This window comes from Protopterus annectens, chromosome 1.part1 (assembly GCF_019279795.1).
Source record: "Protopterus annectens isolate FY-2018-M chromosome 1.part1, PAN1.0, whole genome shotgun sequence".
Lineage (NCBI taxonomy): Eukaryota > Metazoa > Chordata > Ceratodontiformes > Protopteridae > Protopterus > Protopterus annectens.
The window spans coordinates 825,649,733-825,669,626 of NC_056726.1; the positions used below are offsets into that span (position 1 = coordinate 825,649,733).

At 39.5% G+C, this 19,894-nt stretch overlaps 1 protein-coding gene across 2 annotated transcripts in view; it reads right to left on the reverse strand.

Moving 5' to 3' along the window:
• LOC122807596 (myosin-IIIb-like) overlaps positions 1–19,894 on the reverse strand; it is a 2,420,886-nt gene that overhangs the window by 641,967 nt on the left and 1,759,025 nt on the right. For both annotated transcript variants that reach the window (XM_044078517.1, XM_044078510.1), the window contains exon 17: positions 3,595–3,660. In XM_044078517.1, coding sequence (XP_043934452.1) covers positions 3,595–3,660 — 66 coding nt within the window. The remainder of the gene's footprint in view (positions 1–3,594; positions 3,661–19,894) is intronic.

A 19,894-nucleotide genomic window follows, 5' to 3' on the forward strand; every position in this document is an offset into this window, starting at 1 on the left:
TCAGGGATTGAATGTAACTGCAAACTAGTAACCAACAGAAACCACACTCCGGTCAAAGGAAAAAAACAGAAAGTGGTTCACGTAGCTTGGACAGCGATGTAACCAGCAAGTCTGTTGGACTCAGAAAATGACCAGCTTAAGCCCCGTAACTGAAACGAAGTGGTAAAGCACACCAATCCACATCCGATAAAGCTCTCTCCAGTCCGCATACACAAAACGCCAAAAAATTGCGAAATCTTCTTTTTAAGAATCTTCTTTATTGTAACGGCTAAAAACATCAAACACTTTCACCAGTTTAGCGCTTTCATCTGCATGACGCAGACTTCCTCAGAACTGGTGAATACACAGTAATTCCCCTTATTTATTTGAATTTTGGCGCCATTTCTCTAGTTCCTTAAAGCAGTATGCAGAGTACTAAATGTTAAGCAATATATATATAGAAAATACCCATCTATTATTTAAAAAAACATTCATTACTTAGTTGTAGTTGATAATATAAAGCAATGAAACAAATTCCCCAATAATATCACAATATCTTAGCAATAAATATAATACAATGCAATACAATATAATACAATTTCGTGTACTTTCTCACTTAATAAACCATGCCATGAATGCATAAATTGCAATACATATATAATACACATTATAATTATCCAACAAAATTAAATAATAATCAATAAATATTATAAATATTGTAAGTTAATTAATAAATATTATTTTAAAAATTGCTTAAAAATTCATAAAAGACTGTTTCATTTAAAAAACAACATTAAATGGTTTAAATGAGTGACAATACACTTTAACTTAGAATACATTGAATTGTATTAAATTGAGTTTAATTATGCATCCAGTACCAAAAATGGTTTGATGCTAATGTATTCATTAATACCTGGACTCCTGGTTTAATCAGTGAGCATCTGCCAATTGCTTTCCTTACAGGCTAATCTAGTTTTCCAGTCACCTTCATAAATGTTTCCTAGTTCTTGATCTATAACACAAAATAAAAAGATATGAGTGTCCCCATTTTCCTTAATATGTCGGTAAAGGGCATTTTTACTGTCTTTCTTTTTAATTCTATAGTAATGTTCATAAATCCTTTTCTTTAGTTGTCTTTCTGTTTTGCCTATATAATAGGCCGAACATATCTGACAACAAGCCAAATACACTATTTGTTTGCTAGAACAGTGTCCTCCTATACTTCTAATCATTGTCCTGTTTACATCACCCAATCGAATGTGCGTACCAGTGTAAATATATTTACACTGGTTGCATCTTCCGCATTTCTTTGTTGCCTTCTTATCCTGTTGTTTTGCTATTTTCTTATGTTTCATTCCTTCTAACAACCTTTTTATGTTCGGACCTGTTTTGTACACTATTCTGGGTGAAGACCCTAAGACTTCTCTATGTGTATCCATTACAGTAATGATATCCCAATATCTCCTAATAATTTCCTTTATAACATTACTGTAGGGTGTGTAGGTGATGACACATACTCTACCAAATTTATCCTGAATAATGTTGGTAGTGTCTGTAACTTCAGGCCCTTTGCCTAATAACGACTGATACATGCTTTGCCATTTACTACTCACATATTTGATCGTTTCCTTTATCATTTTAATAGGATAACCTCTCTTTATGAACAAATCACTAAGAAAATCCATTTCTTTATCCAAATTGTCTTTACTGGATGACATTCTAGCCCCCCTAATGCATTGTCCCTTTATAATATTCTTGAAAATATAAGGCGGATGCTCACTGCTGTAAAATAAATAATCATTTGAGAAAGTATTTTTCCGATATACCCTAGATGTAAATCCTCCATTTATTAAACCTATGTAAGTGTCCAGGTAAGCAATACCCTGGTTACTGGTTTCATAAGTAAATTTAAGAAAATTTGTGGTTTCATTTAAATATTCTATAAAATCCTTAACTTTTTCTTCATGCCCATTCCACAACAAGAAAATATCGTCCAAAAATCTAACATAAAATAAACATTTAGTACTCTGCATACTGCTTTAAGGAACTAGAGAAATGGCGCCAAAATTCAAATAAATAAGGGGAATTACTGTGTATTCACCAGTTCTGAGGAAGTCTGCGTCATGCAGATGAAAGCGCTAAACTGGTGAAAGTGTTTGATGTTTTTAGCCGTTACAATAAAGAAGATTCTTAAAAAGAAGATTTCGCAATTTTTTGGCGTTTTGTGTATGCGGACTGGAGAGAGCTTTATCGGACGTGGATTGGTGTGCTTTACCACTTCGTTTCAGTTACGGGGCTTAAGCTGGTCATTTTCTGAGTCCAACAGACTTGCTGGTTACATCGCTGTCCAAGCTACGTGAACCACTTTCTGTTTCTTTCAGGGATTGATATTACAGTATGGACAAAGAGAAAGGGATAGGGGATTCTTACATGATATACCTGCACTGTTTTGAGTTTTTAATTGAATCTAGAACAGAAGTTCCGTTTAGAAAAGGGATACATCGAAAGGTATATAAAATATTGTATGATAACTATAGGAATCCATCAGAACAGGTCAGATAAGCCTCGGTTATGAGATTGGATATGCAGTTCACAAAGAAACAGAAGGAAGACATATGCATGCCTCCCCAATATGCAAGTAAATCTAGAAGATTTAGGATTTTTGCCCAAAAGTGTTTGCACCGATACTTTTGTACCTCAAGAAGACACCAAAGAATTTTTCCTTAGGTAGATGGCTAATGTTGGAGATGCAATGAGAAAAAAATAAAAACAGGGACTTGGGAGCCTATGTTCTCGGAGTGTAATGAGTTAGCAAACTTTAAAACTTTCCTACAGAGTACACTGTCTGGAGTACTGGTCAAGAGAATATGTAACTAAGGAAATTATTTTTTTTCTGCTGTTGCTGTGACATATATAACAATATGTGAGATGCATAATATTTGTAAATGTGAACTTAACATGCTGTGATTAATGGTTTGATTACTTTTACATAAATAAAAGTCTGCCTATGTCACAAGTGATAATTCAATAAAGGTGTTTAAAAATCATTGCTTCAACAATGCTACTAACAGTAAAAAGAAAAAAATACCAGTTCTCAGTGTAACTATCATGCTCTGATCAGACAGCTTTAGTGGAATTCCTTATGTGACATCCTAGGTCATAAGGCATTCCAAAGAAAATTACATGGAGGAAGAGCATCACAGGAACAGAATATGACAAAAAACAAGGAAAATGATTACAACGCATAGGATGAATATGCGCAAACAATATAATGGCACACTATCAAAATAATACAACCTTCAAGGTAAGAATAGTAACAAATCACTTTAAGGAGCCTTAATCTAAAAAAGGAAGATGATTTAACATAATTCTATACCTCAAAACATTTGGTTAGTGACTTCTTTACACCAACATGATTTATTCATTCTCCAGTCAAGCACCCTCAAAGAATCAAGAAAATGCAACTGCATGACAGAACATAAAAATAAAGAGGGACATTATTCAGGTGGTATAAGTTCAGTCTTCAGGGGGGAAAAAAGTCAAATGCAGGTATGCTTATCAAGAACTAGTATACACCGTCACTTAAGAACGACAATATCAAACTGTATAACGTACCCTAAACTGAGCTCCGACAGACTGCTTCCTGGTTGTGTTGAAGTTATCTTCAAGGACCTGCATGTGCTGAAAACAAAAACATAAACATGTTAAACTGTAAAAGATGCTTAAGTCTGCAAATGTAAATCTTTTAATAATAGAATTGGGAAAACAACTGTTAGAATTTACATTTCAGAACAGTGTAAGAGTAAGACTAACCAAGAAGAAACTTCACAATGTGGACAGTGTGAACTTCACTTCTTGAATTGTGTTATGCATCTAATTCACTAATAAAAATCGAACTGTAAAATACGTATTACAAAATAATAAAATAGAAAATAATAGGTAGTCCACAGTTAAGTGGAGTTAAAAATGATAGGTTGCATATTGGGTTTTCTGAGACTTCGAGGGATACCGTGGATTTTTCTTTTTGTAAAAGAGTATGACTTGTGTAGAGAAAAGGCTCATATATTCTGGCCTCACCTCACAGCCATTTCATGATTTTTCTGCTAAACTTGTCTTCATATTCTACATTCCATGGTTTGTTTTCCTATGAGATCACCAACAGAAACATTTACCATCCTTAATGAAATGTAATCCAGTTGGTATGAACAGTTGCAGTAACTAAGGTGACTCGAACATGAAATGACTGCCATTCACTTAAACACTAGAAGGGATTTATTTATTTTTTCCTTGTTTTTGAAAAGAAAACTATGGTATCATATCTGATATGCCCTATATGAAATTGTAAACTCTGGCAGCATTCTCTCTCTCTTCTCTCAGACAATGATTCCATCACTCATAAGGTGGTCCTGCATTGGAATATGCCACTATGTCCTTCTATGAGAGAATTCTGATCCTTCAGTTAAGTGCTTAGTGATTCTGGTTCATTTTCAAAGGTGAAATTATATAATCTGAATACACTAAGCAGCTCCAATAAAGAGCCAGAATAAAATAAAATCATGCCTTACTAAAGACCAAAACACAAAGAAAAAACAAACATTGCACTGGCTCACTTAACAATTCTACTGTCTGTTGCTGAATAAAAGGATTATATAGAAACAGCAACAAAAGTTTTTGTTTCATGGGCTAAAAGTGCTTCTGCACTGCATATTTCTACTATGTGCACATTAACAATATAAAAATTACAAATGGCAAGTTGTATCATCTTTCTGTCATGATGCAAAGGCACCTTATTTGTTAAGCCAGTGTCCAAAATCATATACTACTACTACAACAACTGAATTAATCAGGTATAACGTTATTGTATGCAATCACTTAAAATTTGACAGTTAAGTAGCCAAACACAGTACATGACTTCTACAAAAGTTAATGTTCAATTTAATAATATGAATTCCAGGCACACTTACAAAATAGAGGATACCAGCACTTCAACAGCATTGTCAACTTTTCTTAGTCAACAGTTTTTCAATCTGACACAAATTAATAATGAAGCAAGTAAAAAAATATTGATACGCTATATAAACAACAAACCAGTCAAAACATTAACTTTAAAATGCAGGTATATAAAAATGCCATGAAGTGTCACAAAGTGTTTGAAATGGGACTTGAAAAGAAAAAAAAGACTATTGTCTAAACCTACATCTCTACCAAGGCCATTACAAGATAGTCTGTTATACAGGAACTTACTATATAATAACATCAAATCTTCAACAGCTGCTCAGTCAGATAGGCAGCCCTGCACACAAGTCTTCCTTTCACCAGATGGTACTTTAACCTAACCTTGTGAAGTTCAGTTTTTCTTTTTTAAAGTTTTCTGTAACTAGTTCATGACTGAAGAAGAGTCCAAAAGGTTCGGTTTACCTACTTGTAAAGTAAAATAAATTTTGCTACTGCAACTTGTGTAGTTACTTATACAAAAAGAGGCTGCACCTCACAAAAATCTGTTTTGCTGTTAATAGTGATACAGAAATGTCATTAATAGAAAGAAGAGACCTTTCTTTCTCATTCTTCTCCTAGGAAAAATTCTGAACAGGAAAAAAAGGAGCACAGGAAAGACTGCCTACAGAAGGAATGTGCACCATACTAATAAATGATTAGGGTTGGGAGGGTGGCCTAATGGTTAAGGTGTTTGCCTTGCAAGCAAAAGGTGCAGGGTTTGAGTCTCACAAGGGATAAATGGCTAGGCTTAAAATGGCTCGCAAGGGCAGTTAGCTTAGTACTAATCTATGAACCTATGAACCTATTAAGTCCTAGGAGGCATACTTCAGATGTGCACTCATTTGTATCATGCACTATAGAAAGTGGATGATTTTGCGGTGGTGCAGTGGTAGCGTTGTTGCCTCACAGCAAGAGGTTCTCCCATTTGATTCTCAGCTTGGGTTGGGAGTGCTTTCTGTGTGGAGTCTGCATGTCCTCCCCGCGGTCAAGTGGGCATTCAAAAGACATGCGTTGAATGGGCGTGCCTTCGTTGAAGGTTGGGCTGGCAACTCGACACCATAAAAACCAACTGCCAATCATTAGTGGACCGGAGTTCTGCTGTGGCGACTCCTAACCGGGAAAAGCCGGAAGACAAACAACTATAGAAAGTGGACCTTAACATCCTTGGAATGTACTGCTCAGCTATGATACCAACTTTTACAGACTTTTACCACTGTCTTTTCAAAGTGCACAGCAAGTCAGGGTAGTGATATTTTTTAATGACAAGTGACTCCACTCCAAATGCATGAACATACACTCTTCCTTTTATATTAAATCTTGGCTTCCTCCAACATGCCCACAATATGAACCAATCGAAATCTGTCTGGAGACCATTCCTCATATCTCTTAACCTCTTAGCAAGAAATCTGGACAAAGCCTGAAAATAATGGGGGGAGGAAAGGCCCAAAAAAAGAGAAGGATTTAACATATTGTTGTTATAAAATTAGAAAGTTGTTAGAACAATGGGATTTGTGTTAGCATGCATTTTCTAAGGGATATGAAGTCTGAAACTCAAATGTATATCATTATTTAGCGACTTCAATCCTCAGTGATTTGCCAGAAAACCACAAATCTTATGAGTAACAGACCAAAAAAATGAGAGAACTATCTGGACATTCTGCAAGAATCTGGAAAGTTGAGAGGTATGCCATTCCCTGACTTTTTTAAACCAATTTACATTGATTTAACTAATAATCCATCCATCTACAACTCCTTTTCCCTTCTTCACATTCTTTGGGGTGTCACTAACCAGTGGCGGATCCACGAATTTGCAAAAGGGGGGGGGGGTGCAGTCTGATTAGTTGTCTACCGGGTGGGAGAGGGAAAGTGGAACACTGGGTTTAGTGTCTGTGGAAAGATGACCTTAAGAAGCTCTAACATCACCTTGGCAAAACCAGTTTTTGAGCATTTTGGTTTTTGCACTACAAAAAATTCCCATGGGAGTAGTTGTCAGTTATGCAGAGACTATGCTACAGACATAAGGCATGGTCACATGACAAAAAAATGTATGAACAAATGGAATGAGTACTGAAATATTTTTATTTATCATACCCAGGCAATGATTACAGAATTTCAATGGTTACTGTCACATCTAGAATGTTAAATAACATTATGGCTATGTTCGATAGATTTATCCCTGTATTTCCACATGCAACTGTCTTGTTAAAGGACCACAGTTCTGTCTTGTTAATCTATTGCATTATCCACTGTTTTTTTACATTTTTTTTAATCTATTTTAATTTCTCTATTTCATCAAATGCTACGTTCAGTGGTTTGAGGTTTTGAATTTTATCACTGTAATTGATACTGTTGCATGTTTTAACACTATTTAATGGGTTCGATAAAGACATTTCTACAAGAAAAAAAAAGTTTCAAGCGAACGAATATATGACCTTGTCAGAAAATACAAAGAAGCCATTGTTTAGAAAACCCTGTTTATAAAGAACACCCTCATTGACTAATTCAGTAGCTGGATTCACAGCACTTGGGAAGTTGGCCCAATCATGGCTTCTATCTCCTGATTTTTAGTGCTTAGAAACTGGGAAGATGCTAACATTCCATACCTACAACTAAATAATAATGCAGCGTCCATTTATTAGCATATAGGTATGCTATATATACATGTCTTGAGATGGTGTTTTTATTTCTCGGTGACCTTGTACCTTCTAATAAAGTTAGTGATGCTATTGGCTTTCCAGATCAGTAAATGTAATTCAGTTGTCTCTCTCTTGTTGTCTTGTGTCAATGCCAACATTAATAGACACCATTTTATGGGGATTCTGATTTTAATCAAGTTAGCCCTCTAGCCAATCAAGTAAAGGCACACATAAGCAATTCCCAGCTCAGAAGGGTGCAGACTAGCCTCTCCTGCCACAACAGTCTAGACCACAAGCCTTCCAAATATAAAATAATTGGTTTGTAGCCCAAGTGCTTAAACCAGAACAAATATACTTAGAATAACAGATACAATAAGCCTTCACTAGCAGTTCCCAGCTCAGAAGAGTGGATGCTACCCTCTCCTTCTACATATGCAGTTTGGCATTGGGAAGCACCAGAATACAAGATGCCATGAACCCCAAGGCTTGAAGGACTGTCCTTGCAGTCAGCCTGGACCGTAGAGACAATTGTTGGAAGTAAAGGGTAAGATTTCTTTGCTTGTCCGGGGTCAAAAATGCCATCTGAGAGGCTGTATTCAGTCTCACACCCAGAAAGCACATGTCCTGAGAGGGTACTAGACTGGACTTTGTTTCGTTCACAGAATACCCTAGGCACCTTAACACTGCCATAACATACTGTAGATGGTGAAATAGCTTGTCTTTGTCTTGAGCAAGAATCAGGCAATCGTCCAAATAAGGATAAATTTGTATTCCTCTTAACCTGAAGAAGGCTATCACCGGAGCCAGAACCTTTGTGAACACCCTGGGCGCAGTAGACAAGCCAAAGGGCAATGCAGAGAACTGATAATGTAAAGTCCCAGCCCGAAAACGCAGGAATCTCCTGCAATTGGGCCTGATAGGAATATGAAGATAAGCCTCTTTGAGATCCAGAGTTACCATCCAGTGATCTTTGCCTAACAGAGGCAGAAGTTGTTGCAAAGTCAACATTTTGAATTTTGGAATGTCCAGGTATGTGTTGAGGATAGACAAATCCAGAATTGGCCTCCAAGTGTTTCCTTTCTTTGGTACAAGAAACAGGCGAGAATAAAATCCTAGGCCCACTTCTGACAGAGGGACCTGCTGTATAGCCCCCATTTGAAGAAGTAAAGAAATCTGTTTGTGAACCTCCACCCTTTGCTGAGGAGGAACGTCTGGCATGCCTTTGAAAGGAGGCAATGTGTGGAAATAAAACTTGTAGCCTCGGTCTATAATGTCCAACACCCATTTGTCCTGGGTGACCAAAAGCCAATTTTGCCTGAAAAGTGCCAACTTTCCTCCCAGAGGAGCTGCCAGACAGGAAGGATCTGGCAGCTGAAGATGCAGGTCATTGGGTCTGTTTACGAAAGGACTGGCCCCTGCCCTCACCTGTAGATTGTGCAGGGGAACTCCACGTCCTAGGCCTGAAAGAACCCTGAGCTCTGCCCCTACCACGTCTAGATCTGCCCCCTAGACTGTAAATCAGAAGGGTAAGCCCATCCCTTAGTAGGCCAATTTCTGCTAAACTTAAGGGGCTGTACCTGCAAAAAATCTTTAACAGTCTGCATAGACTTAGCTTTGTCTTCCATTTTCTTCAAGACTGACTCCACAGGCGAACCAAACAAAACTTCAGACTGAAGGGGAGCATCCAAAATTCGAGCTTTAACATGCTCTGACAAGTTCTGATCCTTAAGCCAGGCGTGCCTACGAATAACTGATCCAGTGGCAGCCACCCTGGAAGAAGCCTGTAAAGCATCGAAACCACACTGCAAAGAATGCTTACCCACCTGATCAGAAGCCTGAACCAAATCCTGTAATTCCTTACACTCTATGCCCTCTGCCAAAGCATCTACCTTAGATTTTAACTGAGTAAGGAGAAAATTCTGGTACTTCAGCATATGAAAAGTACAGTTTTGTACCTACCATAAATGTAGATGTCCGATAGGAATGCATCTGCAGTCCTTACAAATGGGTTGTCCTGTCGTCAGGCAGCCCTTCGGTCGGCCGGATTCCAAAGTCTGGGTCTGGCTTCGGCTGGTGTCGCACTTCACCCAATGTCATAGCTGCAGTTCTTCGGGTATAAAGGCATCAGCCGACGCCATTTTCCTCAGTGTTTCTTGCCCCAGATGCCAGGTGCCCTCTTGGATGGCTAAATTTGGATAAATGCCAATGTTTCCAAAAAGTAGAGAGCAAACACATAAAATAAGCATGTATGTACATATATACAAACAAATACACCATAATAGATCCCCCCCAAGCTAGCTAAAAGATGGCAAATACCCTAGGAGTACCACAGAGGGGAAGGCGGGTGGGTAATCCTGACTGCAGATGCATTCCTATCGGACATCTACATTTATGGTAGGTACAAAACTGTACTATGTCCTTCAAGTATGCATCTGCAGTCCTTACAAATGGGTAGAATACCATAGCCAAACTAGGGGAGGAGGAAAAAAGAGAGATTATGGTGTAGTTAGGATCCCTTGCAAAACAGCAGTGGCAAAACCTGCTCGGGATCTAGAGTATAGAGGTAAATTATAATGCTTGGCAAATGTATGCACGGAGGTCCAAGTAGCAGCCTCTATAATGTCCTTGGTAGCCACCCCTCGTAAGAAAGCTGTAGTAGTGGCTGTAGCCCTTGTGGAGTGAGGCCTGATGTTCTCTGGAGTTTTCTTTCCATGGAAGGAGTAACAAAATCTAATGCAATTTCCTATCCACTTGGAGATTGTCTGCTTTGAAATTGCTTTTCCTTCCCTTCCTGTTGCATATGCTACCAGAAGCTGGTCAGTTTTTCTATTGCACTTGGTTCTGTCCAGGTAGTAGCGTAATTGTCTATGTACATCCAAGGTATGCAACAGTCTTTCTCCCCTGTTCTGTGGGTTTGGGAAGAATGTAGGTAGGTGGAGAGCCTGGTTTAAGGACACTCTGGATACCACCTTAGGCATAAATGTAGGATTTGTTCTCATGGACACTCTATCCTGATAGAAGATCAGGAAGGGTTGCACTGCCATTAATGCCTGTAGTTCAGAAACCCTTCTTGCTGAGGTGATTGCCAGCAGGAAAGCAGTCTTCCAGGATAAGTATTGTAATTCTGCTGTTGCTGCTGGTTCGAAAGGAGGAAGTGTCAATTTTTCTAGCACAAAGTTTAAGTCCCATGTAGGGAATGGTGGTTTCCTAGGAGGTTTTACATTTTTAATTCCTCTCGGAAACTGCCTGAGCAGAGGATGTGAGAAGACAGGAGGATCCAAGCTGTATTCTGCCGAAATAGCTGATGCATGTATCTTGATGGAAGAATAGGCCAGGCCTGTATGGAAGAGCTCTGCCAAGTATTCCAGGATGTTGGCTATGTTTACCCGTGACACATCTTTTCCCTTTGCAGTACTCCAAATGAGATATCTTTTCCATTTTGCTGCATAATTCTTTCTTGTTGAAGGTCTGCGAGCCTCAAGGATAATGTCTTTAACCCTTTGGGATAAATTTGGGTTAATTGCTCTTATGTAATGATCCAGGCAGTCAGCTGCAGAGTTTTCAGGTTTGGATGCAGGATGTTGTAGTTGTTCTGTGTTAACAGCAATGGTATCAGGGGTAGTGTCCACATTTGTTCCCGAGACATGCTCCTCAGTAATGGGTACCAATGTTGTCTTGGCCAGTCTGGAGCTATCAGAATGATCCTTGGATGTTCCTCTTTGATCTTCAATAGCACCTTGTGCATCAAAGGAAGTGGAGGGAATGCATATGCTGTCAGGTTTTTCCAACTGAAAGATAGGGAGTCCACCTTCCAAGCAAGGGGGTGGTACGTCCTTGTGCAGAATTTCTTTAGCTGGTGATTGAGTGGGGATGCAAATAAGTCTATCTGTGGTAGTCCCCATTTTCTTGTGATGGTTTTGAAGATGTCCGGGTGCAGCATCCATTCGTGGGCATCCGTGGTAGTTCTGCTTAATATGTCTGTTAGAATGTTTTCTTTTCCTGGTACAAAAATTGCTTGTAACTGAATGTTGTAGCTCAGAGCCACATTCCATAGGTCCAGTGCCATCCGGCATAGAGGGTATGAATGTGTGCCTCCCTGTTTGTTGATGTACCACATAACTGTGGTGTTGTCTGTCCTTATCATCAACTGTCCTTCTTGGAGAAATGGTCTGAATGTCTGGATTGCCAATTTTACTGCCAGCATTTCCTTTAGATTTATGTGTAGGTGTAGCTGATCTTGAGTCCATAAGCCTTGTATGCACTTGTCCAGCATGTGGGCCCCCCAACCGAGGTCTGAGGCGTCCGTTGTGATGGTTTGGCTTGGTTGAATGCTGTAGAAGGGCAGTCCTGTGTTTGTTTGACAGGCCTGAGCCCACCATAGGAACTCTTGCTTCAGGCATGGTATTAGTGGAATTTTGGTTTCTAGGCTGTGTTTGTGTTGAGACCATAAATTCTTCAGATACCACTGCAGCTTTCTCATATGCAGTCTGGCATGAGGGACCAGAATTATGCAGGATGCCATGAAGCCCAAGGCTTGCAGAACTTTTCTTGCTGTTAGATGGTTCTGTTTTGTTAATGCCAAGATGTAGAGAGGAAGTTGTTCTTGCTTTTCTACAGTTAGGAATGCCATCTGCTTTGATGTGTCCAGCTCTGCACCCAAAAAGGTTATTCTTTGGGATGGTATCAGCCTTGACTTTTTTATATTGACTGTATATCCCAGGGCTTGCAGCAAGTAAATGACTCTTTGTAAGTCTTCTGTTAGCTTGTTTTTGTTGTCCGCTTGTATCAGGCAGTCGTCCAGGTAGGGATAAATTTGGATTCCCTGAAGTCTGCAATGAGCGATTACTGATGCCAGGCATTTCGTGAACACTATGGGCGCAGTAGATAAGCCAAAGGGCAATGCTGAGAATTGATAATGCTCTGATCCTGCAAGAAATCTGAGGTATCTTCTGCAATTTGGTCGTATGGGGACGTGCAGGTATGCCTCCTTGAGATCTAGAGTTACCAGCCAAGACTCCTTGCCCAGCATGGGAAGAAGCTGCTGTAGAGTCAGCATTTTGAATTTTGGAACAATGAGGAATGTGTTTAAAGCGGACAGGTCGAGAATAGGCCTCCATTTTTTCTCTTTTCTTGGTACCAGGAAGAGTCTGGAGTAAAATCCCTTTCCTTGTTCCATAGATGGTACCTTTTCCACAGCTCTCATTCTTACTAATTGAGCTATTTGTTTTAGAGCTTCTGCCTTTTAATTTGGTGGTAGGTTTGGCATTCCTCTTTTTCCTGGTAAAGTATGGAAATGAAACCTGTAACCTTGGTCTATAGTTTGCAAAATCCACTTGTCCCTTGTGATGTAATGCCAGTTCCTTGAAAATAAGGCTAGCTTTCCGCCTAAGGGTGCTGCTAGTTGTTCCCTGGTAGGCGGTGCCAGAGCCAAGTCACTGTGATTGTCCTGTTGCAGTGGTGGTGGCTGTGTCTGTGCCTCGCTGGTTATTGCCCTGCCACTGGCGTCCCCTGTAGGCACCCCTGGATTGATTTCTGCCTCTTGAACGCCTATTCCTGCCTCTCTGTGCTTTAGATGAGTCTGGAAAGGACCAATTTTTGGAGGGCCAGTTCCTGCTAAACCTTGGAGGTTGGACCTGTAAGAAGTCTTTCACTGTTTGTACAGATTTTGCCTTCTCTTCCATGTTCTTCAGTACCTGCTGTGCAGGAGAACCAAATAAGTTGACCTTGTCCATGGGAGCATCTAATAGTTTTGATTTGACATGGTCCGGTAAGGCCTGTTCTTTCAACCATGCATGCCTTCTGATAACTGTGCCAGTCATGGCTGATCTAAAGGAAGCCTCCAGTGCATCATAGCCGCATTTTAAAGAATGGTTACTAACTTGCTGAATGTTATGTACCATTTCCTGAACATATTTCTTATCTAAAGGTTCATCAGAGGACAGTTTTTTAGTTAACTGATCAAGCATAAACTCCTGATATTGGATCATATGAAATTGACAGTTCAAGGCCCTAGCTGACAGAGTAGCAGAGGTGTATACTTTTTTACCCCATCTCTAAGGACCTGGATTCCCTTTCAGAGGGGAGGGGATTTTTAGCAGAGGTAGATGCTACTGCCTTAGGCCCCTGGGAGATAGTCTCGGGATCTGCAAAAGGAGCCTTGTATAAATGGTGATGTGTGTCCGGGACCCTGTAGAACCTATCTGGCTTAGCAGGGGCTGGAGGTAATGAATCAGGAGCAGTACAAGCATCATTAAATGCATCATCTACAACAGAAAGAACTGGAGGTATGGCTAAAGGCCTATGTTGTGGTAAATGCAGAAAGGTTCTAAGCCTTTTTCTGGAGTCTGAAAAATCCTGGCCCTGCCACTGAAATTGTTCCCTCATAGCATGCAAGGTTTCCCCAAAGGAAAATTCCTCAGGCGGAGATGCAGAAGGAATGGACTCTTCAGCATCAGAGTCTTCATAAGGGGAGAAAGGAGCCTCTGGAGGGTTTGTGTTATCTGAATCATCAGAGGAATCATCTGTTGAAACAGGCTCAGGGGGCTCTGCTCTAGGCCTCTTCTCTGGAGGTGGGTGAGAGGCCCTGTCTGGGTGAGGTTGGGATCCCCGGATTAAAGAAATGAGGTCCTCTGCTAAACTAAGCATTTGTGAAGTAGAGCTAGGCCTGTGAGAGGGGGTCTTAGCAGGCACAGATTTAGTAGTTTTAGCTGCTTTGGCCCTGGCAAAGGCCTTAATGGACATGGATGCAGGTGGCCTAGCAGCTCCACGTGCAGGAGTAGAAATACCCAAGGGGATAGTGTCAGATAATTCCTGAGAAACTGTAAGAGCAGGAGTGATTTCAGAAGCCGATTCCACCAGGTTGGAAGAGGCCTCGGTAGGAGGTAAGTTTTTGGCTGAAGGAAGAACCGCTAGCTCGGTTTCAGCCGAAACTGAGACCCTCTCGGTTGACTTAACCGCGGTTTCGGCCGAAACCGCAGACCGCGAGTGCCGGTCCTTTTCCTTGCGCTTTTTAGATATTTGCGTAGTCGGAGGATCCGACGGCATAATGTAAGCAAAATCGGAGCCGAAAAACTCCTCAGCAAATTCCGACCGACGTCTAAGCGTCCGTCGGTTAAAAGAAGCACAGGCTAGACAAGCTGCTACGTCGTGGTCTGGGCCTAAACAAGGTAAGCAGTAAGAGTGGAAATCTTTATGAGGTATTTGTTTCCCACAAGTTAAACAGTTATTCACTTTTTCTGACATCGGCTGAGGCAAGAAAGAGTCCCCAACGGGGTACTTAGCTTTTTAGAAGTCTTCGGTAGACGTATTCGGTAGTAGTAATCTCTGGATCTGACCGACCGGCACTTGCGAACAGCTTCTGCTTCGGGCGCCACGCGGCAAGAAAGACTGGAGAAAATGGCGTCGGCTGATGCCTTTATACCTGAATAACTGCAGCTATGATGTCGGGTGAAGTGCGACACCAGCCGAAGCCAGACCCAGACTTTGGAATCCGGCCGACCAAAGGGCTGCCTGACGACAGGACAACCCATTTGTAAGGACTGCAGATGCATCCTTGAAGGACATCTGTCACTTTGTAATCTCAAATATATTTATTAATTCCCGAGCTGATAATTTTCTTCTTGTTGATTATCTCCAGTCTCTGGCTAATTTCCAACATACTGCTGGCTCTTCTAGTCAACTTCTGTGCTTTTCTCCGTCAATCAAACATTTTCCTTTGAAACATTGGAAAAGGTTTCACTGGCATATTCTTATTTCCAGAAGAATAAGCAGCAGAGCCCCCCTCTGTTTGTTAGTTCACTTTTTGTTGGACACACTTTTGTATTTCCTCCTTAGCATGTTCTTCATCAAAAAAATGACTTTGGCCCTCCAGGAAAAAATATTCTGAAGGCAGCTGGATACAGCAGCTGGAATATTACACCTGCTTCTCAACAATCATTGACTGCTGACTCTTCTGCTTGGTATACAGTGAGTAATCAATTTCCACAAATACTCTTGTCTCCAACTTTTAGTACTCTGTCCTCCTGCCAATGTTCTGTCGGAATCAACTCTTTCTGCTGGTAGGATTGCATCTTTACTATTATTGGGTGCTTTCTCATGGCCAGGTTTGGACCATACAGAAAGTGTGCTCTTTCAAAAAACAAGTCATGCTGTGTAATACCAGTCCAGTTACTTATTTGTGCTTTTATAAAATTAATACAGTCTGCGCCTTCCAATTTCTCTAGTACAGTAGAAAATCTCAGTTTTTCCATGCATGCTCTGTCCTCTAATTCTCTACCATTTTTGAAACAGCTCTTCTTGAGCAGTCGTATATTCAACCCTGCCTTTTCTTCATTTTCACCTCTGATTGTTGCAGGTTTCAGCTTGTCTGAATATCTGTTTAAAGCTTCTTCTATTTTCCCAGCCTTTTGACTTGATATGCTCCTTCAGTGTTTTGTTTATTTTATTCAGTTCTGAGTTCCTTTGACTTATTTTTACCTCTAGATTACTGGAAGCCATATCTTGCACAAAAGCTGGAGTCTGAACTGCTTTTTGCTGAAGAGCTGCAGGATTCTACCCAGCCAGTGTTTTCTCCATACATTTGTAGGTTTTTTTTTCAGGTTCTCTAAATTTCTTCTTTGCTGGCATTCAGGTAGAGTACATAATAGCCAGTAAATGAAAGTTACCCACAAAGACAAATTCACTAGCTCTCTTTTCTGAGTTTCTGTTTTCATGCTGAAGAATGGAAATTAAGCTGTTTACTCAGTGTGCAGTCATCTTGGAAGTCCCCTCTGAGAACGTTTTAACCACCTGCAGTTGTGCTTTCCATCTTCTCATGAGCTATACAGTTCACAGAACTCCAGTAACAGATCAAGTGCTCTTATTCTATGGGGAAGCCTACAAACCCCTTATATCAGGAAGATAAAGATTATGTTGCAAGATCAGATTTCAAACTGAAGTAGCAAAAGGACTTATCTATTAAACTTGCAGAATAAGTCAGCTGACTTGTAAAGGTTGCTGGATGGATATCAGGATGCTAAAAGTGTTTATTCCTTATGTCCTGGAAAGTTTAAAATAGTGTTAACACTTTCCCTGTGGATTCTAGGACCATAACAATTTCTGATAACCTTGTTTTACAGAAGGTAATTTTAGATTTGGATCAATCATAATTTTCACCAATAAGATTGCTTCATTAAAATTATCATCCTGGTTAAGCCTGAAAAATATGAAGCTCAATCTTTTATGAAACAAAATAATATACTTTGGAGAAATGTGCTAAAATTTAAAAAACCCTGCTTTCTTCCTCAAAAGAGGGCAGACTCCTCCCTCCTCCTTTTTGATATGTAAAGGGTCTTCACAGGTAAAGAACATGTTACATCTGGTCAAGGCTTACCTTGAAACTGCGTCAGTCATAAGGTTCTATAAGAGGAATAGATTTGTCTCTCTTCTTCTTTCTTGAAGAAATTCTCTCTTCAGTCAGCTTTCTACAGTTTACCTTAGTTGGAGGGAAGATCAAATGAGACTCATACAAAATATGAAAGGATGTGGTCTTTGGCAGCCATAAGTCTTCGGACTCTTCCCTCACTAAAGCCTGCAGGTCAGTCACCTCAGGTTCTTCCATGGAAACAGGCAGCTCAGGAATTATAACCTCTAATATAATCTCTTGGGTGACAGACGTTAACAACATAGGGACCACTTTGATTTAAGTTTTGGTTACAATGCTGCCTGGAAGTTGGAACACAAGGACTAACTTGTTTTTCCTGTCAGCAGGACTGACAAAAAAAGTGCCAACCTCATGTGATAAAACTGCCAAAGGAAAAGTTGTAGACCATATGAGATAAGAGCTTTTTCTTTACTAATAATGTCCTTGTTCTCCGATTTCTTTTTTCATTTTCTTCAAATTCTCTGCCTGATCTTCCTTTTTTTTCATCTCTAAAGACCTTGCCTTTTCTGTGAGAAATGATGTCACTTCTTTTTTTTTGTCTCAGGATTTTGCAGTGTTCACAATCTTTAACACTGTGATTATACCCCAAACAGAGAAAACATTTTCAATAAAAATTTTAAGAAATTATCTTATGTCAAGTACACTCAGATTTCTTGATAAGCTTTGACACTGGGAATTCTTCAAAAGTAAACTAGTGAAGAAATGCAGAAATAAACAGGCACAGTAAACTACATCATGCTGTGCTATCGTAACTGCTTTGTATGAGAAATGTGCCACTTGAAACCGTGTGAATTGAAGAGAATGTTTACCAACGTGGGATACAACAGTCTCATGCTTGCATACATCACATCCTGCCAGCACAAGCCTACATGGGGTAGAGAATAACTCACTACTTTTGAAATTTTAAAGCTGACAGAGATACAATGAATGTTGAGATAACCCCAGTGTTAATGTTTACTGTTATAGTGACTATTCAAAAAGATGTTTCTGTTGTTATATTAATCTGCTTCATTACATATACCAGGATTCAACCAGCTTTACTCACTCATTTCTCTTACAGACTGCCTACTGTTTAATAAAATAACGACAAAAAGAAAATAGTGGAAGCAAAAAAAATGTTTGTTAGTAGAGGTTATAATGCAGATGAAGTTTCTGAGGCCAAATCAAGAATAATGGAAATGAGATAACATAATTCATTTAGAACTAGGCATAATATTTATAGGGGACAAGGTATTTATACCAGAAATATTTCCAGTATTGAGAAAAATAAAAATAAAAATGAAATTTATTTTGTGACTACCTTCAATGTTATGTCAGGAGAAGTGGTTAAGCAAGTACGACAATTATGGCCCATGTTATTGAGGGATAAAGACCCAAGACATACATTACCGGACTATGTTAATATTTCTTATAAAAGGGCCAGACATTTGGCAGACATGATAGTACATAACCATTTTATTTCACCAGAGGTCAGTATTAGTAGTAATGTTATGGCTTGTGGAGGTATTACTCCCTGTAATAAATGTTCCATTTGTAAATATTCATAAATGTTCCCATTTGTAAATATTTGGTTATTTTTTTTCCATACAGTAATGGTACTAGATTTACAACTAAGGGTAGAGTTACATGCAACACTGAAGGTTGCATATGGACTGAAATGTACCTGTGATTTATTTTATATAGGGGAGACATCTAGGAGTCTTAAGGTTAGTCTCCAAGAGCATATCAGGGACATCAAGAATAAAAAGATGGATAGACTTTTGGGTAGCCATTTCATGTCTTTACACAATTCTAATCCTAATAATTTAAAAGGCTGTATGTATTTCAGACGAGGTCGAGGAGTGTTTAGGGGAATGTACAAGTTTGAAAGATAAACTTTTAAAAAAAGAAACTTTGCTTATTTTGAAGTATGGTACTTTGGAGCCTTTTTGGCTCAATATAGAATGTAATTGGAAGTATGTAAATGTGATTATCGAATGACTGAGTGATCAATTGCTTATTTGTGACAATGTATATTTAAGGATGGTTCATAATGTGATTTTTACTCTTGGAAGGCTGAGCAAGCCGAGGTGATAAGATTTTTATTAAACTTGGTATAGTCTTTGGATCAGTGGCCTTTTTGTCGTTATTTTATTTTTTGTATCTTGGTGGGGTTTTTTTGTATCCATGGCCACTGATCCTTCCTTTAACATACCTCATCCCTTTAGGGATGATTTGACTGATGGCACCCAAAGATCAATGGAGCAGTATGTTTTGCAGTTGAATGAGAGGGGTTTCACAACCAATGATGCAGTAACTACTTTGACTACTAATAGTAATATTAATATGGGTGCAATGGCTTTGGTGAATGTATGGGACCGCTTTATTGGGGAGTGCAACCGTCGCTCTTTTAATCCTTTTCAAGCGGTGGGCTCTGAGTATGGTCTCTCTACCAGCACAAGTGTGTAACTTAAGGGACAAATTAGAAAACTTACTTCACAATGAGGTGAGCACCCACATTAATATCTTATGTCTCCAACGCTATATTGAACTCAATATTACTCCAAGAGGGCGGAGGACCTTCAAAACAGCCACTACACCGTTTGATGAGGGAAATCCTGATGTTGTCATCTTCCGCAAAAGTTGGATCCAGGCAGCATATCAGTGTTCTACAGAATGGGTGCGTATTCTAATTGATAGGGACCACCTTAAAAAATGGCAGCTTAAGGAGGAAATTGCAGCGGTGAGTGTGGAGCTACAAAAACATCTATCTTCAGCTAAATTAGATGAAATGCTTCATGAAGTTAATATGAAATTAACTGATTTGGAACAGGAATTGGTGGAACGGAAAACTAAAGATCAGAGATATTAGAGATTACAACCT